Source organism: Carlito syrichta, unplaced genomic scaffold (genome assembly GCF_000164805.1).
Source record: "Carlito syrichta isolate Samal-C Ts95f unplaced genomic scaffold, Tarsius_syrichta-2.0.1 Scaffold315355, whole genome shotgun sequence".
NCBI classification, from domain to species: domain Eukaryota; kingdom Metazoa; phylum Chordata; class Mammalia; order Primates; family Tarsiidae; genus Carlito; species Carlito syrichta.
Window position 1 is genome coordinate 80,660 of NW_007259451.1, and position 15,287 is coordinate 95,946.

Below are 15,287 nucleotides of genomic sequence, written 5' to 3' on the forward strand. Positions count from 1 at the left end.
TGCATCAATTATGCTAACGAAAAACTACAACAACAGTTTAACATGGTAAGGTGACTTTTCTGCCTCTTTGGAACTAGTTCTCAGTCGTGTGTGTGTGTGTGTGTGTGTGTGTGTGTGTGTGTGTGTGTGTCTTTGGAACTAGTTCTCAGCCGTGTGTGTGTGTGTGTGTGTGTGTGTGTGTGTGTGTGTACGTACACACCAAGGGACTCATCGCTGGTTCTTCCTCTTCGTTTCCAATTTTTAAGGAGCCGCACTCTGGGTCACTGCACCATCTTGTGGTCATATCTTGCAATCACACCCTCTCATCTCCCAGTTCTTTTTTTGTGCCACCTGCCAAGCTTCCCTGCCATTCTTGGATACAGACCCCGGCTGCAGCCAGACAAAACTTTTTCGTTGGTTGTCCAAGGGCTCCACTTTCTTTTGAGCTTCTCTGTCTTTGCACTTGCTGCCTTCTCCACCTTAACCCACTTGCTTCTGTTTTTTCCCCATTGCTTCATCATCACCTGGCAAACTCCTGCTTGTCTTTTGAGACCCTGCTTCCCAGAGAGCCTTCCCCATACCTCCCTGCCTCTTCCTATGCTTCCTTATCACAGCATCATGTGGAGTTACCATCATTTGCATACATGTCTCCAAATAGACTTGGTCACCTGGAGAGGGCGGGGCTTGGGTTCTTTTCTCTCTCAGCCTGACGCCTGTCTCCGCGCATGCAGTACTAAGCAGCAGATGGCGATAGGAAACAGGAATGAGTCCCTCCAACCTTAATTTAGAACAAGAGAGATATGGCACCTTTCTGACCACCAGTAAGATCAAATATGTCCTCCCGTGGAAACAGGCAGGAGATGGATTCCAATATTTTTCCCCAACTGGGAACATTTCTTTTTTTCTTTTTCTTTTTTAGTAGGAGTCTCATTCCATCACCCAGGCTGAAGTGCAGTGGCACAATCACAGCTCACTGCAGCCTTGACCTCGTGGGCTTAGACGATCCTTCTACCTCAGCCTCCCAAGTAGCTGGGACTGCAGGTATGCACCACCACAACTGGCTAGTTTTTTTAAACTTATTTTTTGTAGACATGAGATCTCGCTATGTTGCCCAGGCTGGCCTCAAACTAGACTCCTGCGTTCCTCCTGCCTGGCCTTTCAAAGTACTAGGATTACAGGCATGAGCCACAAGACCCCACGGAAAACTTGTTTATTCAAAAAACTTTGCTCAGTGCCCATTATATATGGTAAATACTGAGTCGAGTGCTGTGATGGAAAGACAAGTAAGACATTTTTAAAATATTGACTAAATGTCAATTATGGCTATTCTGGCATTTACTATCACTGCATGTGTTGAACACAAGTTTAACCTCTTAAACAAGCTCCTGAATACAGGTACTTTATTGAAGTCACTTCTGAATTCCTAGCACTGCTGATGCCTTGCTCCTGATCAGAGATCAACAAAATTAAAAGTCGGCTGGACATCCTTTTGTATTGGCTCTGCCATGAAACCAGGGTCATATATTTTATCATTGCTTCCTTACTTTCTATTCCTCACTTACCGTATCTGGCTGTGCTTCCGAAAAGCTAAAATGCTTTGAGAACTCACATTTTCCCTTTAGCTTCCGTCCTAAAGTGTGGAAAGAATTTGATTTCAGTTCATAATAGAAATCACACTTTAAAATCCTAACATTTACTCCCAGGAAAGGTCAGAACTTTGCTAGTTCAGCATTTGGGCATGCAGTTCTCCCACACATCCCCTGGGGAAAAGATAGCATGAGGTCGTGGAGTGTGTGGGCTCTGGCTCATGCTGAGTTGGGTTTGAATCTCAGCTCTTCCACCTCCTCTCTCTGGGTCCTCGGACTCTCTGAGCCTCAGTTTCCTCATTTTAAAAAAATGAGGCTGGGCTCGGTGGCTCAGCCTGTAATCCCAGCACTTTGGGAGGCCGAGGCGAGTGGATTGTCTGAGCCCGTGGGTTCGAGACCCACCTGGGCAACTTGGCGAGACCTCGTCTCTACAATAAAATAAAAATATAACCGGGCATGGTAGCATGCATCTGTAGTTCCGGCTACTCAGAAGGCTGAGGTGGAAGGATTGCTGGAGCCCAGCAGGTCGATGTTGGGGTGACCGTGAGCATGCATGCCACTGCACTCCAGCCTGGGCGAAGGAGTGAGATTCCAACTCAAAAAAAAAAAAGTCAGCCAGCTCGGTGGCTCAGCCTGTAATCCCACACCTTGGGAGGCTGAGGTGAGTGGATTGCCTGAGTCCACAGCAACTTGGTGAGAGCTCATCTCTACAATAAATCAAAAAATTAGCTGGGTGTGGTAGCATGTGCCTATAGTTCCAGCTACTTGGAAGGTTGAGACGGAAGGATCTCCAGACCCCAGCAGGTTGAGGCTGTGGTGGCCAGGAGCGTGCCACTGCACTCCAGTCTGGGCGACAGAGTGAAACTCCAACTCAAAAAAAAAAAAAAAGTCATCATTACACATTGTATTGCATGTGTGTATCAAAATATTGCATGTTCTCCAAAAATATGTACAACTATTATGTATCAATAAAAAAGTGTCTAAGGCCAAGTGGGTGGTTCACACCTGTAATCCCAGCACTTTAGGAGGGTGAGACAGGTGAACTGCTTGAGGTCAGGAGTTCAAAACCAGCCTGGGCAACATAGCAGGGCCTCGTCTCTGCAAAAAACAAAAAAATTAGCCAGACACAGTAGCACGTGCCTGTAGTCACAGCTACTCGGGAGGCTGAGGCAGAAGGATCCTCAGAGCCCAGGAGGTTGAGGCTATTGTGAGCTATGATTGTGCCACTGTACTCCCCCTGGGCTGTAACAGAGCAAGACCCCAACTCAGAAAAAAGAGTCAATGATATATACCTAATAATGAGAGAAGATCTAACATTAAATACTATTCAGTAAATGTTTCTTTTCTTTTTCTTGTCCCAGAATTGATCCATGTATAAACATTACATTTCATTCTATGGCAAAGTTCCATTTCTTTAGCATTAGCAGGTTTATATGCCATATAATTCACCTGTAGTCAGATGCTCTCTGTAGGTGCCGCCCTCTGCCCCGACTCCAACACCATGCTGCTTCCCATGCTCATGTCCACCTCAACCCCGAAGAAATATATGCGTGAGATGCTCAGCTGAAATTTGCATATCAGAGGCTGCAGTTCCGTTTTTCTTTTTTCTCACCTCTCCTGCTTTCTTCCTCTTTTACTTCCTCCTCCTCCTTCTCTTTTTTTTCGCCATCTGTCGGTGTGCAATCGTCCTAGGAGGTAACACCATCAAATGTCAGCACAGAAAGCCTCAGCAAGGACTCCACCCTGGTCTCCATGCCATCATTCAGGCTGCTGTTGGCCCCTGCACCTGATGCCCCATGGTTGGGCGTGGCCACTCACCCCTGTAATCCCAACACTTTGGGAGACCAAGGCAGAAGGATTGCTTGAGCCCAGGAGTTCGAGACCAGCCTGGGCACATAGCAAGACCTTGTTTCTACCAAACAAAAAAATTAGCTGGGCGTGGTTGCACACACCTGTAGTCCCAGCTGCTTGGGAAGCTAAGATGGAAGAATCACCTAAGACCAGAAGGTTGAGGCTGCCGTGATCCATGATTGTGCCACTGCACTCCAGTCTGGGTGACAGAGTGAGACCCTGACTCAAAAAACAAAACAAAACCAAAAAACCACACCACCTTTCCTCATGGCCTGCTTACCCTCCCTGCTCCTTTTTGTGGTTCAGCCACCACCATGGACCCTGTGTCCTGAGCCTAATAGTTTTCCCTCCTCCTCAGCTTCCTCCCCCAGAATTCCAGCCACCATGAACATCAGGCTGAGTCCTGACTGGTCTTACCCTCTTCTGAGCCATCCTCCAGGTCTCATTGTGACCCCCCCACCACCAAAACGCCCACCCCTCCATGGGTCTTCAGTGCCTCTGGGAAAAGGCCACAGGCCCTGATTCTCTAGGGAGGACTGCAGGCCTGGGAAGATCCACTTCTGCCATCCTTTGCCATTTCATCACTCCTGTACTTTCTAGCCTGCCCAAGAGACAGTTCTCAATGCCCATTGAGCCTCCACACTGTTCCCACTGAGATTCCTCCATGGGAGGCTTGTCTCCTCCCTGCCCATCCCCCACTCCACCACCTGCCAGCCAAACCTTCCTTCATCTTCCTGGGCAAGCCTGAGCCATGTCTTCTGGGAAGCGTCCCTGATACACTTACGGACCAAGCTAGCAGTACACAAAACCCTCCAAGCCGTAGGCTTCTCCTACCAGCCTACAGCCAGCATTCTCAGGTGGCTGGCTTCCCTCAGCCTGGCTGTGTGAGGGCCACTGAGGCTGGATCTGTCCTCAGAGAGCAGGCAGGGGCTGCAGGACCCTGCAGAGCACCATGTGGTGCTGGTGGTGACAGAAGCCGGCCCAGGCCTTTGGCACTAGGAGGTGGGGACCCACTCAGACTGGATAGGAAGATGACAGTAAGACCCATCAGGCAATGAATGGTCTGGATCATGGCAAGGGAGGCTGCCTGCATGCCAGGGTTCTCCTGCTTAAACGTAAACATTCCAGATCAACCATTTGTCTGTGTTTCCCAGAGGCTTATGTCCTACTCTCTGGAAGCACACTTTCATATTCTGCTTTACTTTCTGTGTTAACTCTGGATTCCCAGCATGTCTTTAAACTTGAACAAGAAGAATATATGAAGGAAGATATCCCTTGGATGCTGATCGATTTCTATGACAATCAACCAGTTATTGACCTGATTGAAGCAAAAATGGGAATTCTGGAGTTACTGGATGAAGAGTGCTTGGTAACTTTTAAGAATTTTTTTTTTTCAACTTCTGAGTAGTATGAGATAAGCATTTTGCAACGTGATTTTTTTTAACGTGCTTATGAAGCCCTGATGTGTTTCTCAATCGGTTGGATATTAATGCTGGGACAGTATCCACAGCAGGAACCCCAGAAGGCCAGGTGAACCATCCACCCTCAGCATGTGTAGACTCTTATTACCTCTGCTACTGTCCAGCAAAAAGGTGGCCTTTGAGGCTGTCCCCAGGTATACATAGAAACAGGCATGGGACTTCACTCCGGTTGTTTGTGACTGACGAGAATTGGGTTTTCTTTATATCCTGACTCTTGTGAGTCATCGGAAGGTGTAGCTAAAAAATCAACATTATGATTTGAAAGAAGAAATCTCTAGGGGGTTTTGAATTATTTCCCTCTGAGAGGACCAACTTTGTAGTGGGTCAGCCTAGCAGTGTTCTTCATGGGGCTACAGGAGAATATTCATGTTTTTGGTCTAAAGCTATATTTTGATGCTCAAACATGGAATTCATTTCTTCTCCATAGGTTTATTTGCATAAAAATAATAATTATAGTATTGAAGACATATTGGCACTTTTATTTTTTATATTTTATTTTAAAGATGTGGGGTACAATTTAGGTTAGGTATACAAATGTTGATTATGCAAGTACCCTTGGTGATGAGGTGTGCCCATCCCTCTCCTAGCTGTTTCCCTCAACTGCCAATCCCACACTCCCCCTCCCTGGCAGTTTCCCACTACTGCCAATCTCTTTCTTACAATATTATGATAATTGTTCAAGGTCCGCTTATGAGTGAGAACATATGGTACTCTGTTCTTTGTTTCTGTGATAGATCACTGAGTATGATCAACTCAACATCCATCCAAGTCGCTGCAAAGTCCATATGTTTGTCCTTCTTTATGGCTGCATAATATCCCATTGTGTATATGTACCACATTTTTTTTAATCCAGTCCAGCTTTGATGGGCAACATGGTTGGTTCCATGTTTTTGCTATTGTGAATAGAGCTACAACAAACATACGTGTGCAGGTATCTTTTTTGTAGAATGATTTGAGTTCCTCCAGGTATATTCCCAATAGGGGAATTGCTGGGTCATAAGAAAGGTCAATTCCTAGTTCTTTCAAAAATTGTATTGGGACTTTTCTCCTAGAATTATCAGCACTGCCCTTCTTCTCACAGGCTACCCTTTCTAGTGCTACCCGGGCCTCAGTCCCTGCAGTGAGTGAGATAAGACTGAAGGTCAGGCATCGGGGTCAAGCATCCTAGAATGGTCCCCTGGGGCAGGAGTGCTGAGGCCAAGGTAGCCTCCAGGAGACATTTATACCCACTCTATACGGGTATTTCCTACGTGACCAGCATCACCAAGAAGTCATGCAGGAGTTGTTTAGACACCATGGGCTATAGGAGCCACTGAATTGGAGCTGAATGTAATTGATAGTTTCAAAGTCATCAGTATCAAGAATAAGTTTTGCAACTACTTTACTCGAGAGGTACGATCTTAGCTCAAGGAAGCAGTTAATTAGGAAATAAAAGAAAAGAAAAACTATTTTTCGGAGGCAGGGGCTAAGGAGAAACATTCAAGTGCTAGTCTTTTCCCATTCAACTGTGAATAAAAGTCATGTTCATGTAATGGAACCCATGCTATTTTTCCTGAACTTTTAGACATTCTTGGGAAGGAATAATAAAATACTGCCCATTTATAGAAACACAGTTCTTCGTTCTTAAGTCATTATATGGTCACTTCCTTTAAATTCAAGATATTTTGTTCTTCTGGAAGGACACTGACATATCCTCTCAAATATCGTTCTAAATATCCCATAAGTATATCCAGTTATTATTTGTCAATTAATAATTTTAAAATTACCCTAATGAATGTTAAGATCAAGGTTAGGGTCAGGCGTGGTGGCTCAAGCCTGTAAACCCAACACTTTGGGGGACTGAGGCGAGAGGATTGCCTGAGCCCCTGGATTCAAGACCAGCCTGAGCAACTTGAAAAGACATCGTTTCTGCAATTAAAAAAAAAAATTAGCCAGTCGTGGTAGCATGCACCTGTAGTTCCAGCTACTTGGAAGGCTGAGGTGGAGGGATCACCAGATCCCAGCAGGTCAACCCTGGGGTGGCTGTAAGTGTACTACTGCACTCCAGCCCAGGCAACAGAGTGAGACTCTGACTCAAAAAAAAAAAAGATCAAGGTCAGATTAATGCCTAAAGTTACTTTTTAAAAAGGTGGGGAGGGCCTTGTATCTAGAGCAGTTCATTCTGAGATGCCTGATGATCTTGATTTCTTAGGATTAACTCTTTTCCCCACCTTTATGGATCTCTAGTTTTCTTATTTGCTGTTTGGTTTATTTTTCTTTTCCAGTTACCACATGGAACTGATGAAAACTGGCTTCAAAAGCTGTATAATAATTTTGTCAACAAGAATGCTTTGTTTGAAAAACCTAGGATGTCAAATACATCTTTTATCATCCAGCACTTTGCTGATAAGGTACTTTGAAAGTTTTGAACAATATTGTCTACCCCAGAACTAGAATAGTTTCTAGAAGGAGTAGAAAGGCCAGGGATTTTTCTAGTTGGATTCGAGTCACACTTCATATGTAGCTTTGATGAAGGCTACACACATGTGTGTATGTGTGTAGCAATTCTTAGTTTGTTTCTGTGACAAAATACATGTGTTTCAACTGTACCACATTAAAGATAAGTGTGTTGTTAGTTGATCTCATTTCTGACTTTGAATGTACTGTGAATTCATTGACCTCTTATCACTTTATTTTCTGTATGAAATTGTGATAATCAAGACAGTATAATTGTTTCCTCTAATGAGGAAACAATTTTTTGAGGTTTTCCTTTTTTTACTAAATCAGTATATATTTATTACAATGGCAGCATAGTTAGCTCAAGATAATGTGGTTTCTAGGTGATCTTTCTTTTCTTCTTTATATATCTTCTTTTTTGCTGAACAAATGTTACTTTTATAAAAAGCAAAATTATTTTAAAAATCGCATTATAGAAGCTTAGAAAATAGAAGGAAAAAAAATCCATCATAACCACCTACCCTAAATATATTCTCATCTGTCGTCCTTCCTTAAGGGAACACCTGCCACTTCCTGTTTCCTGGCTGGTGTTGCCCTAGAGGCCAGCCCAGTGTGGGGGATCACAGCAATGGCTTGTGCTTGTCTGTGTCTGTGGCAGGGGCTGGTGCTGTGAGTCAGTGTTGGTTGCTGCTGAGTGACCGAGGGCCAGGGGGAGGGGACAATGGCCTGGAAAGCTGTCATTGCCTTGGTGTGCTAGTGAAATACTGCTAGATATGATAGAATTTTAGTGTTGAGAGTTTTTCAGACGCGTTTCTGAAAAGACGCCTAGGAAATGAATGACGGTATGTCAAATTATATTTTCTTTTTCTTGTTCTTTATAATCTCAGAGTTCTGGTCCCATGGGGAAAAAGTGGTGGGGGGAGACCAAACTCCATAAAAAGCTCATATGGGATTCATTTTGAGGGTCTCTCTTTATAGTATGTCGTTTCTGTACATTTAATTCTCTCACCAGCCACTTCCAAGAAGTCCCCTTAAAATAGCTATGCAGCATATTGAGTAGACTGTGGAATGGTGGAAGAAACTACACACAGGTTAGATTAGCCTCTCAGTCTTATTAGCTAAGGAAATAAAATCATGCTGAAAGCAAGGAAGCGGCCGGGCTATAATCCCAGCACTTTGGGAGGCCGAGGTGAGTGGATTGCCTGAGCCCGTGGGTTCAAGACCCTCCTGGGCAACTTGGCGAGACCTCATCTCTACAATAAATCAAAAATTCGCCGGGCATGGTAGCACGCACCTATAGTTCCAGCTACTTGGAAGGCTGAGGCAGAAGGATCACCGGAGCCCAGCAGGTCGAGGCTGCGGTGGCCGGGAGCAGCCATTGCACTCCAGTCTGGGTGACAGAGTGAGACTCCAACACAAAAAAAAAAAAGAAAGAAAGAAAGAAAGGAAGCCAGGCCTTGATGCAGTAGCTCAGCACATCTTCCCTTGGTCCCAGAGTAGCTGGTCCCAGGTCACTTCCTTTTAGTTCAAGATGTTTTGTTCTTCTGGAAGGACGCTGACATATCCTCTCAAATATATTCCTAAATATCCCCTAAGCATATCCAGTTATTATTTGTCAAGTCGTAATTTTAAAATTAACCCTAATGAGTGTTAAGATCAAGATCAGGGTCGGGCACGTTAGCTCAAGCCCCACAGATGTCCAGATTTCCCCCTGGACAGAAAATCTCTATCTTTGCTACTTTTGCCTGTTTATACTAGTGACTTATACCCCCACTCTGGAAGAATTTGTACAACAGCCCATATACTTCATGGGCTTCACAAGGAAATTTTCACAAACAGCCTGTGTCCCTGGTTACAAGCCTGCTAGCAAGGACAGCTCCTTACCCAGGGGGAGCCTCCAGATTTCTGCACCTCTGAAAACCTATTAACTTATTGCCCATCTTTCTTTTCTCCTCCTCCTCCTCCTTCTCCTCCTCCTTCTCCCCCACCCGCTTCTTGACAAGGCCTCACTATGTTGCCCAGGCTTGTCTTGAACTCCTGGGCTCAAGCAATCATCTCACCTCAGCCATCCAAAGTGCTGGGATTACAGGCACAAGCCACCGTGTCCAGCCTCATTGTCCATTTTTAAAAATTAACTTTAATATACTTTTTAATTTATGAAAAATACATAACCCAGAGGCAGAAACTATGGGAGTCTGAATGTTTCAGCAGCCACTCTGGATATGTTGTTTGAGGGATTCAGGAAGTCTTACCAGTCGGAAAGGGCAGCATTGAGACTTTTCCTAAGCCCACTTCAAGCAGTGCGAGCATTTACCTACTCTTCGCCTGACTCTGAGGGCCTGGTGACCCTCAAAGGCTTGATAGTCAGCTGGCCAGTTTTTCTTTCCTTTCTGCCACGTTAATGCTAATTTAAGAAAACATTTCTGTTTGATCCCAATGGGTACCACTGAGCTTTATCTTTCTCCTGGTGGCTTCAAAGGCAAAGGGAGCCCTAAGTCAGTTCTTCTTGTATGAACTGCAAACACTGCAAAGAATGACTGGTCACCTATGGCCAGAGAGTACCAACAAATAAATGCAGAGCGGTCAGCAGGCTAGTGGGAAATCCAGCCAGTGGGACAGCCTGGCCTTTGCATCAGAAGACACATTCCCAGCTTTCCAAACTTATGTGTGATGGGGTTGCTGTGATAAACGGAAGCCAAATCTCTTTTTGCATGCTTGCCTTTATAGTCTCTTTAATAGTCTTTCTTTAAAAATGAATGAAATTCATGCTTAGATGCTATCTTCTTTGGCCTCTTTGGAAATAATGGATTCCTTTCTTTGCATAGGTAGAGTATAAATGTGAAGGTTTCCTTGAAAAGAACAGAGACACCGTCTATGACATGCTGGTTGAAATCTTGAGAGCAAGCAAGGTTTGTAAAGTCCTAAGGGGTAATTAATGTTGTTCACTGGGTAATTGGCATGGATCTAGATGCGTATCAGGAAAGATTAAGGTGTGGGGGGAGAGAACACTGTCTGGGCAGTAGAACATTGTAGCTTATACATTTTTAAAAAACTATTTTGGAATATGGACTAAAGTGTTTCTAGTATCTGAAAGCATTGCAAATCTCCACTATACTCAGAATCAGAAATCAAATGTGCAGATGACAGGCAAGACAGTTAATATAACCATTAAAGAATTATAGTTCACATTTTATTCATTCACACATATATATATAGTACCTTCCTCATGCCAAGCACTGTCCTAAATGCTGGGGATACAGCAGTGAATAAAACTCACAGGTCCCTGCCCTTGTGGAAGCTCACATTCTTGGGGGAATTGAGGTTTTCCTTCAAGTGCTGGAGGAAAATCAAAACAAGACGGAGAGTGAGGGATGTAGGGAAGGTTGTGCTGCTTTAGGTGTGTATGGCCCTCACATTCGTGGTTCATGGTTCTGTATGATGAATAGTGTCACTGAAGAATGACTCACAGCTTTTTCTTTTCCATTTAAGACATTTTTAATTAATTTATGTATTTATTCATTTTCATGTTTGTTATTAGAGAAACAGGCTTTCTTACTCTGTCACCTAGGCTGGAGTACAGTGGCATGATAATGGCTTACTGCAGCCTCAAATTGTTGGGCTCAAGCAATCCTTTTGCTTCAACCTCTTGAGTAGCTGGGATTATAGGCACACACCACCACATCAGGCTAATTTCTTTTTATTTTTTGTGGAGACAGGGTCTTGTGATGTTGTCCAGGCTGGCCTTGAACTTCTGGCCTCAGCTGATCCTTCTCCCTCTCCCTTTCAAAGCTCTGGGATTACAGGCATGGGCACCTGGCCTTAGATTTTGAGAATAAGGGCATTTCATCTATAAGCCTTCATTCTTGTGATGATTTGGTTATACTATCTTCCCTCTTTTATTTTTTATTTTTTGATTCTTTTTTAGTTGGGGTCTCACTCTGTCTCCCAGGCTGGAGTGCAGTGGCACAATCATGGCTCACTGCAGCCTCGACCTGCCTGTTCTCAGGCAATTCTTCCATCTCAGCCTCCCAAGTGGCTGGGACTGCAGGTGCACACCACCACACCTGGCTAATTAAAAAAAAATTTTTTTGTAGAAAATAGGTCTTGCTATGTTTCCCAGACCTTAAACTCCTGGGCTCAAGCAATCCTCCTGCCTCTGCCTCCCAAAGTGCTGGCATTACAGGCATGGACCACTAGACCAGCCTATGTTTTTCCTCTTTTAAAAGATCCCAGTCTGAGTGAATTGCCTGAGCCCGCAGGTTCGAGACCCACCTGGGCAATTTGATGAGACCTCATCTCTACAATAAATCAAAAAACTAGCCGGGTGTGGTAGCGCTCGCCTGTAGTTCCAGCTACTTGGAAGGCGAAGGTGGAAGGATCGCCGGAGCCCGGCAGGTCGAGGCTACAGTGGCCGGGAGCGGCCACTGCACTCCAGTCTGGGCAACAGAGTGAGACTCCAGCTCAAAAAAAAAAAAAAAAGATCCCAGTCTTTAGTTGATGTTCAGGTTTCTTGACAGTTTCCCAAATAAGCACAGACACTTGCATGAATGATTACAAATAAATCCCAGGCCATGACAACCTCAGTTATTAGAACCCATTTATAATAAAGCATTCATTGTCAAAACAGCCTACATCTTGGGTATAAAATGAGTTTACTTAATTCACCAATTATTTACTCAACCTCATGCGTATCCTGGCGTCCAGTCTGAAAGATGAAGGCAAATCTTCGAAGCACAGATGGGTCTCTCCACTGAGCTTGCTGCTCATAGGATGAAAGAATTTTCGTTTTGTTTGTTCCCCAGGGTGTGCAAGGAGGCATTAGGCAGGGATCCACCTTGAAGGACATCATCAGTGTCAGGTTTTAAAAAACAAAACATGAGGTTTACTCTGAGGGAAGATTAGACATTTAAAGAAATAACAGATGCAAGACAGAAAGTGCCTTAAAAGAGGTACAAATAAAAGATGAAAACTGCTCAGAGAAGTTAGGATTCATTCATTGATTGTGAAAGGGTGGGGCTGGAAAACATCTTGACAGAACCTTGACTCCTAGTAGGGTTTGGATAAGCAGAATGAGGATATAGGGAAGGAGGGAGGAGATTCCAGGTGGAGACAGGCATGGAGGTGGGAAGTGTAGATGTTTCCACTTTGCTGACACTTAGAGTGATATCCACAGATGGACATTCACTGTTTTCCACCCTGTTCCCATTCCTGGGAAAGAAGCCATGGACGATTCCTAGTGAAGGCAATCTTGTATAATATAATTGAGATCTTGTATACTATAATTGAGATTTGGCCATAGACATTGGCAGAGGTTGTTATTCTACCCACCGACTAGCTGAGTGTGTTGTTGTGGAAATTTATTTGGTTTGCACCTGTGAGGACTATAGGTAGTCACTTCTAGACATTGAAGTCCTCTCTGTTCCTTCCAGTTTCATCTCTGTGCCAACTTTTTTCAAGAAAATCCAGTTCCTTCTTCTCCGTTTGGTTCAATGATCACGGTTAAATCTGCAAAGCAAGTTATCAAGCCAAACAGCAAGCATTTCCGGACCACAGTCGGGAACAAGGTACTTGAGAAGGTGTTTAAGAGTGAGAGGACCAAGGGCAGGGCCAGACCCTGGGGAGTCAGCTCCTGGAGGACTTGTGTTCCAGACCTGGGCACGGATACTGGGCCCCTGCAATCTAATATGAACACACATACAAAAGTCCTTTGCCAGCATACCTCCACCTGCAAGGCAGCACTCTTCTGAGTAAACGGCGCCTTCGCACGATGACAGGGTTTACGAAGTTCTCTGCTATTGGAGAGCTAACACTGCTCTGCTATCAGGCAGAGCAACATTCTGTCCAGAAGAGCAGGCTATGCTAATAAACCATAGTCATGGATCGAGACCTTTCTTAATAGATGTTTTTGTGTGCAGTTAGCATTTCTTCTTTTTGAGTAACTTACCAAGGTTGGACTTGTTTTTGCCCCTTCATCTAAGCAGTACATTATTTCAGAGTAACATTTGAGCCCTGGTTTTGTTTCCTAGTTCCGCAGCTCTCTGTATTTGCTCATGGAGACCCTCAATGCAACAACACCTCACTATGTCCGGTGCATCAAGCCAAATGATGAGAAATTGCCGTTCGAGTAAGTGTTCTTATGTAGCAGAGCATGAAGACAGTTTCTATCATGATGTTGGAGAATGTGCTTTCAGTTATCTTGAACTTTACTCTGCTTCTGATTTTGTTGTTGTTGTTATTTTGTTTTGTTTTTGAGTCAGGATCTCACTCTGTCACCCAGACTGGAGTGCAGTGGCACAATCACAATCACAGTTTACTGCAGCCTCAAATTTTAGGCTCAAGTGATCCTCCTGCCTCAGCCTCTCAAGTAGCTGGAACTACAGGCCTGTGCCACCACACCCAGATGTTTGTTTTTGAAAGAGATGAGGTCTTACTATGTTGCCCAGTCTGGTCTCAAACTCCTGGGTTCGAGAAATCTTCCCTCCTCAGGCTCCCAAAGTGCTGGGAATATAGGTGTGAGCCATCATACCAAGTTGTACCTAGAGTTTTTTAATAATTTAAGACAATACTGTTGGCTAGGCTTGGTGGCTCAGCCTGTAATCCTAGCACTTTGGGAGGCTGGGAAGAATAGATTACCTGTGCCCACGGGTTTGAGACCAGCCTGGCAACTTGGCAAGATCTCGTCTTTACAATAAATCAAAAATTAGCCAGGTATGGTGTTGCACACCTATAGTTCTAGCTACTTGGAAGGCTGAGGCAGAAGGATCACTGGAGCCCAGCAGATCAACACTGGGGTGCCCATGAGTGTGCCACTGCACTTCAGCCTGGGCAATGGAGTGAGACTCCGACTCAAAAAACAAACAACACTCTTCTTTATATACAATGTTAGCACAACCTTTCTGCCTAAGCAACCTCCTCTCCAGGGCTAAGCAAAGGGACTGGATTTGAAAGAATAGTCTATAGCTGAAGGTCATGCACCTGAGAAAGCCAGAGCCTTTCATCCTCATACTTATTATGAGACAGTATGCTTGTTCTCAGGGACCCCACAGAGGTGACCCAAAACCTATAAGCATAAGGTATAGAGAGATCCTTTTAGCTTACCGGAGCCAAAAGAGGTCCCTAAAGGGGGATGAGCCATCTATGGAGGCAGTGAGTATGTCTGTGGGTTACCAGAAGGGTTAGACCTCAGCTACAAGGCAACCTTTTGGGTTTGTTTTTTTTTAAGGGAATTCATGCATAATAGAGGAGAGCTTGTAACATTTCTTTCCACCTGGTTGTCATTTGAAGCTCAACTCAAAGGCTATTTCCCCCCCAAGGCCTCCTTGTCACCTCTATCAGAGTCCAATGCTCCTTTCTCTATGTCCCACTGCAGCTTTCTGGACTGTCTCACAGACGTGCTGTTTTCCTTGGACATTCAACCAATATTTACTGAGCACCTGGGCAAGGGGATTACAGGGTTGGCTCTGGCTTCAAGGAGCCCTCACTCTAGGCAGTTCTGCTATACCTGTTTATAAGCATATTTATCAATTATGATGCCTTACCACATAATCAAATCATCTTCCTTAAGGTTTGACTCCAAAAGAATTGTTCAGCAGCTGCGAGCCTGCGGTGTTTTAGAAACGATTCGTATCAGTGCACAGAGCTACCCTTCCAGGTACGTTGTCATTCCTTGTTTTCGGGAAAAATGTCTAGCTTTAGGTCTGTGCTGAGAATCAAGGATGTAGCTGTCATGAGTTTGTCACATACTTTTAAATTCTTGCCAGGCGTAGTGGCTCAGGCCTATAATCCTAGCATTTTGGGAGGCTAAGGTGAAAGGATTGCTTGAGCCCAGGAGTTCGAGACCAGCCTGGGCAACATAGTGAGACCTCATCTCTACAAAAAATATTTTAAAAATTAGCTGAGCATGGTGACACAGACCTGTAGTCTTAGCTACATGAGAGGCTGAGGTTGAAGGATT

The 15,287-nt window shown here is 44.4% G+C and overlaps 1 protein-coding gene across 1 annotated transcript in view; it reads left to right on the forward strand.

Moving 5' to 3' along the window:
* Window positions 1–15,287, forward strand: part of MYO5C (myosin VC) — a 98,516-nt gene that overhangs the window by 25,895 nt on the left and 57,334 nt on the right. The window contains exons 11-16 of the mRNA XM_008072580.2: window positions 4,645–4,785; window positions 7,162–7,287; window positions 10,159–10,242; window positions 12,763–12,897; window positions 13,360–13,457; window positions 14,898–14,984. Coding sequence (XP_008070771.1) covers window positions 4,645–4,785; window positions 7,162–7,287; window positions 10,159–10,242; window positions 12,763–12,897; window positions 13,360–13,457; window positions 14,898–14,984 — 671 coding nt within the window. The remainder of the gene's footprint in view (window positions 1–4,644; window positions 4,786–7,161; window positions 7,288–10,158; window positions 10,243–12,762; window positions 12,898–13,359; window positions 13,458–14,897; window positions 14,985–15,287) is intronic.